The sequence below is a fragment of the Henckelia pumila genome, chromosome 3 (genome assembly GCF_033568475.1).
Source record: "Henckelia pumila isolate YLH828 chromosome 3, ASM3356847v2, whole genome shotgun sequence".
NCBI lineage: Eukaryota > Viridiplantae > Streptophyta > Magnoliopsida > Lamiales > Gesneriaceae > Henckelia > Henckelia pumila.
The window spans coordinates 43,803,684-43,808,926 of record NC_133122.1 but is presented as its reverse complement, the minus strand read 5'-3'; the positions used below and the strand labels follow the sequence as shown (position 1 = coordinate 43,808,926).

Below are 5,243 nucleotides of genomic sequence, written 5' to 3'. Positions count from 1 at the left end.
GGACAACTTGAACCAACAATTACAGCAAACAAGATTTTATAACTTTAATTCCCGTCTACATCTGGGAAGCCTTATGAAGGAGATGAAGTTGGAGGTTGATAAACTTGTTGAATGTGGTAAATTTGCTGAGGGGTTTTTTCTTGAAGTTTGCAAGACGAAGGGAGGCCATTAGTGACCACAAAATGTAGAGGGCAACGAGCTTTAGAACAAAATTTGAAGACTGTTTGGACGTGGTTAATGAATGACGGTGCCTTACGAATTGGCATATATGGAATGGGAGGAGTCGGTAAAACAACATTAGCGATGCATATCCACGACAAACTCCTGAGTGATCCTACATTCAACTGTTATGTGTATTGGATAGATGTCTCACAAGACTCCAGCATTCACAAATTGCAGAATGACATTGCCCATGTTTCTGAACCTAGATCTCTCCAATGAAAATAATGAAAATCATAGAGCTGCACGGTTGTTCGAGGCACTAAAGAGGAGAAATAGATTTGTGCTGATCTTGGATGATGTGTGGAAGAATTTTGAGATTGAAAAGATAGGAATTCCACTTGGAACAAATGGAAGCAAGTTGCTGATAACTAGTAGATCAGTGGATGTTTGTAATAGAATGGGTTGTGAAAAGAACATAAAAGTTGATGTTCTATGTGAGGTGGAAGCTTGGGAATTGTTCTTGAACAAGCTTGGTAGTGGCACAAAACTTTCTCATGAAACAGAAAAAGTTGCAAAAGATGTGGCAAAGATGTGTGCTGGCTTGCCACTTGGAATTACAACGATTGGTGGAAGCATGAGAGGTCTCACAGACATTCATGAATGGAGAGACGCATTAGAGGAACTGAAAGAATCTTCAATGGGGACAGATGACATGGAAACCGAGGTTTTCCCTGTACTATTTTGTAGCTTTAACCGCTTGAGGGATCCGAAGTTGCAGCGTTGTTTTCTATACTGCTCGTTGTACCCTGAAGGCTACAGGATTCCAAGAGAAGAATTGATTGCCAAATTTATTTCCGAGGACTTGATGGATAAAAGGAAGAGTAGACAAGCCAACTTTGATCAGGGCCACTCAGTACTGAATAAGTTGGAGAATGCCTCCTTATTAGAAAGAACTGACTATGGACGTGTGAAGATTCACGACTTGATCAGAGACATGGCCCTCAGGGTCACAAGTAGTGATCCCAAATTCATGGTCAAAGCCGGGCTTCAGCTGTATGGAATGCCTGCGGAGCAGGATTGGCAAGAGGATTTGGATAAGATATCCTTGATGTGCAACAAGATATCTATCATTCCTCCTTGCTTCTCACCCAAATGCCACAAGCTCTCGTCTCTGATTTTGCGAAGAAATCCTCTTGAGGTGATTCCAGAAAGTTTTTTTCTGCATATGCGTGGTCTTCGAGTTCTAGACTTAAGTTACACTTGGATTCAGGCGTTACCGGAATTCTGTAGACGAATTGGGGAATCTTAATACACTGTTACTAGCACACTGTCTTGACCTCAAGTATTTGCCACCTCTAACAAAACTCGTGGAGCTGAAAGAACTTGATCTCAACAAGAATCAAATCAAAGAATTGCTCCAGGCATGCAAAAATTTGATCAATCTCAAGTCTCTAAATTTGGGGGATATGAGCAGTCTCAAAATGATACCAGCTGGATTATTTCCGAAACTCTCCCTTCTGGAACGCCTTATTGTTCCTGATCATCTTCAAGTGAGAGGAGAAGAGATGGAATGGTTGAAAAAGTTGGAAGAATTTCAGGGATCGTTCTGTGATGTGCATGATCTCAACAAATTCATCATATCCCAACAAAGACATGGGAAACTTAGCTTTTACAATATTTCTGTAGGTAAGTCCGATTCTGGATCATTGGTTCAATCGAACAAAATAATATTAAGTTGTAAACTGCTGACTTTGAAAGGATACTGCTTCACGAGAGAAAGAGGAAGAGCAGACAAAGTTTTGCTGCCACAGAACATCCAACAATTGGTAATATCTAAATGTGTTGGCCTGAATAGCAGCTTGTCAGATATATTTCCATCATTGAACTATTTAACTAGCTTGAAAATATTGAGACTCGGCGATGCGAAGTTACGTTGCATTTCAAGATACAATCCCAGTGACCCAATGAAAGGAGAACAAATGCCGTGCTGCATCCCATTCCGAAGCCTCGAAAGACTGATTCTTTATATGTTACCTGATCTCACTTCTCTCATAAAATGTGATGTAGCTGTGACAGCTGCACCTCTGTACGGCACCTTCTGTTGTCTGAAAGAGTTTGCATATCAAATTTTGCAACAAAATAAGGAAGCTGTTCACACTGAGGCTGCTGCACAATCTTAGCAACCTTGAGGAGATTCATATATCTGAATGTGCAGAATTGGAGGAAATAATAGAGACTGACGAAGATAATAACTCAGAATCAACTAGCATCAGTCCCTGCTCAATGCTGTATTCTTCTTCTCACGAAGATCGAGCCATTATCACCTTAACGAAGCTAAGAAGAATCTCTTTGAAATGGTTGCCACAATTAAAAAGCATCTGCAGGGAGACGATATTATGTGATTCTATCGAGAATATTGTACTCCTTCAATGCTATAAATTAAAGATGCTTCCTTTCTATGTGCTGCATCCCGAGTCTCTGGAACAGATTTGGATCGGAAAAGAAGACCAAGGGTGGTGGGACTCAATAGAATGTAGTCACCCGAATGCAAAGGATATCTTTCAACCTTATGTTAAACGTTTGGGTGTGTGGTTGCAAACAAGCACAGCTAAGCCAAGCTTGAAGGCAATGGTTTTTGCTGTTATGTTTATCAAGAGGCTTCAATACTGTCAAGGGTTCTAACAAGGTGGAGAAGCTGTTAATATGGGTGCATGGATTTTTTTGGAATGTGTCAGAAAGATCAAAAAAGAGGTCAAATTTTAGTGCATCTTTCAAGCATGTGGAAGCCATAATAAGCTTGTGTTAGCGAGGGTGATGAAATCTCATTTTTCAACGAGAGAGAACCTCTGAGGAACCTCGTATGCTCAGCTTGCTGCAACTATGAAGGATGCCTGCACACGTCCGCCTGAAGTTACTGCAATTCACTGCCCAAAGGAAGCTAAAAATGGAGTACCATGACTCTATTCCTTTGCTTTTAAAAACTCGTCCACACACTGATATGGTTGATGAAATGAAGTCATCCCTTGGTTCTTTTTTTTTTTTTTTTTTTGTTTTCGCCTTGTGAAGAGGATATGAATAAGCGGAGATATGTTTTTAAAAAGTAAAAATATAAAAAGAAGAATAGAGTTGGTCATAGAAGTAAAAATAACGTCTACGGAGAAATAATAAATGCAAATAGTACAACGATAACTTCAATTGGGAAGCATCAAAATCAAAAGAGCTGCTAATATGGATTATGGATTATGTAACAATATAATCCAGCAAATAAATACATCCAGCTTGAAAGTTTCTTGTAATTCCGTTCTTTAAGACAAACATCACTCGTACAAAAAGAAAATAAATACAACTTCATGAGCAAAATGAATAATACACTCGATTGTGCCTTCAACCACAAAAGTTTAGGTTGACCTACCGGAAAAGATAACGGTGGATAACAAATGTGGCCCTGCCTCCCGGGGATGAATTTGAACTTCAAAGCCAATAAGTAAACTCTTGGGAACAGCTTTGAGCCGAAACAAATGTCGATCAAAGCAACTCTGAATGTGCGACACAAAGTCTTTAACATGCCCAGGAATGTAAAAACCTGAATCTCTCCAGGCTTTCAAAGTCCTCACAGTGCAGCAGGAATAGACTACTGATAAGCTTAGAATTATGGAAGACCGGGCAATCATCTCGTGTCCACTTTCCGCTGAGTTTTTTCGTAAACAGAACAGCCATCACTTCAGTCAATAATAGGAGATCGCTTTGACAAACAATTGTATACATCATAACGGTATCCAATGTTGATTTGTTTTACTTAAAAAAAATTTTCAGTATATTATGGTATCTCAGCTGACACCATTACTCCAATTATTTTGGTGTGATAATGGTTTGTATGAAGTGAATATTGGTACCCATTAGTCGTTATCACATACTGCTACAGGCCATTTACAAGGTTTTTTTAGCAGCCAAACGCCTTATAACTTTAGCCAATTCACTCACAGGATAACAGCTTCTAACAAACGAGCATCCCAACTATAACACACACCACATCCAGGTCGGATGTAAAATGGCGGAGTAGAATAAAGAACGTACAAGATTGAGATGGTTCAACAACACCCCATTGAATAACTTTTTCAGCTTTTCACACTGCTGATCAATCCTGTGCCCAAGTCTAACTGATTCCTCGAGCACGCACCACAAACGTTCAATAGACGTATATGGAAACCTTACTGCCAATGGCTTTTTGCGACGGCTGACATCAGCTGGTCGCTGCAGAGATTGGAAACTCTTCAAGTTTTTAAGCAAATTGAAAACCAAGGGACTACGTGGAAGTGTGTTCCATCATGAATTCATGATGATGGCAACTGCATAAATAATCGTTTGTGAACCTCAGAATAAAGGCAGAGATATATAAATTTCCTCCATCACTTTTTAGGTGCATAAGCAAACTAGAAATATACCAGCCAGAAAGAACTGAAATATAAAAATCATCCACATACTTTGCTAAAGACTGGATCTTGAGATGTGATTTTTAAGCGGGATTGGGATGACACAAACTACTTTCGAGGAGCCCATTTTTTTCAAATGGTTGTCAAGCAAGAAGAAGGAGGAAAACAAACTTCTAGGGGAAAAATCAAATATTATATATTCTCTGAAAAAACGAAAATATCATAAAAGCGTAAACATTTTATGATATTATTATTATTTTTTAAGAAACGATAATATATCTAGATATGTAAACAATATCATCACAAAAGGCGGACAGGGAGATCCGCGAGTGACAAAGAAAAGATCCAGCTCCCTAATCATATCAACATAAAATCGATTTATTTTTGGTGTATATACAAGACATGGACATAAAAAATTAAAAAAAAAAAAAAAAAAAAAAAAAGAACCATGGATTGAGGAGAGAATGTGTGCTGTCACACCCCAAGACAGGAAAAGCACAGACCTACTGGATGGAATGGAATTTGACAATCAAGGACCTACATCTTAAGTAAAAAGAAAGGTTCATCACAATAGTGGAGATTCCAGAGATGCTTTAGGGACTAATTTCTGCGGAAATAACATGCTGATTTACATCCTTTCCACGAAATCAC

At 38.9% G+C, this 5,243-nt stretch overlaps 1 protein-coding gene and 1 pseudogene across 1 annotated transcript; one reads left to right on the top strand and one right to left on the bottom strand.

Moving 5' to 3' along the window:
- The first annotated feature begins 364 nt into the window (after window positions 1-364).
- On the top strand, window positions 365-2,342 carry LOC140888596 (disease resistance protein RPS5-like). The gene is made up of 2 exons (XM_073296286.1): window positions 365-1,272; window positions 1,433-2,342. The coding sequence occupies exons 1-2, from the start codon at window positions 365-367 to the stop codon at window positions 2,340-2,342; spliced, it is 1,818 nt and encodes a 605-aa protein (XP_073152387.1).
- A 1,747-nt stretch (window positions 2,343-4,089) lies between these two features.
- The window catches only part of LOC140888595 (lon protease homolog 1, mitochondrial-like), a 13,429-nt pseudogene continuing 12,275 nt past the window's right edge, over window positions 4,090-5,243 (bottom strand).

What these genes read in the sequence shown, in the direction of transcription:
- LOC140888596 (XM_073296286.1), top strand. Translation starts at nt 365, where the DNA reads ATGTCTCACAAGACTCCAGCATTCACAAATTGCAGAATGACATTGCCC. An exon ending in TTGGATAAGATATCCTTGAT is followed by an intron (nt 1,273 to 1,432) that starts GTGCAACAAGAT and finishes ACTTGGATTCAG; the next exon opens with GCGTTACCGGAATTCTGTAG.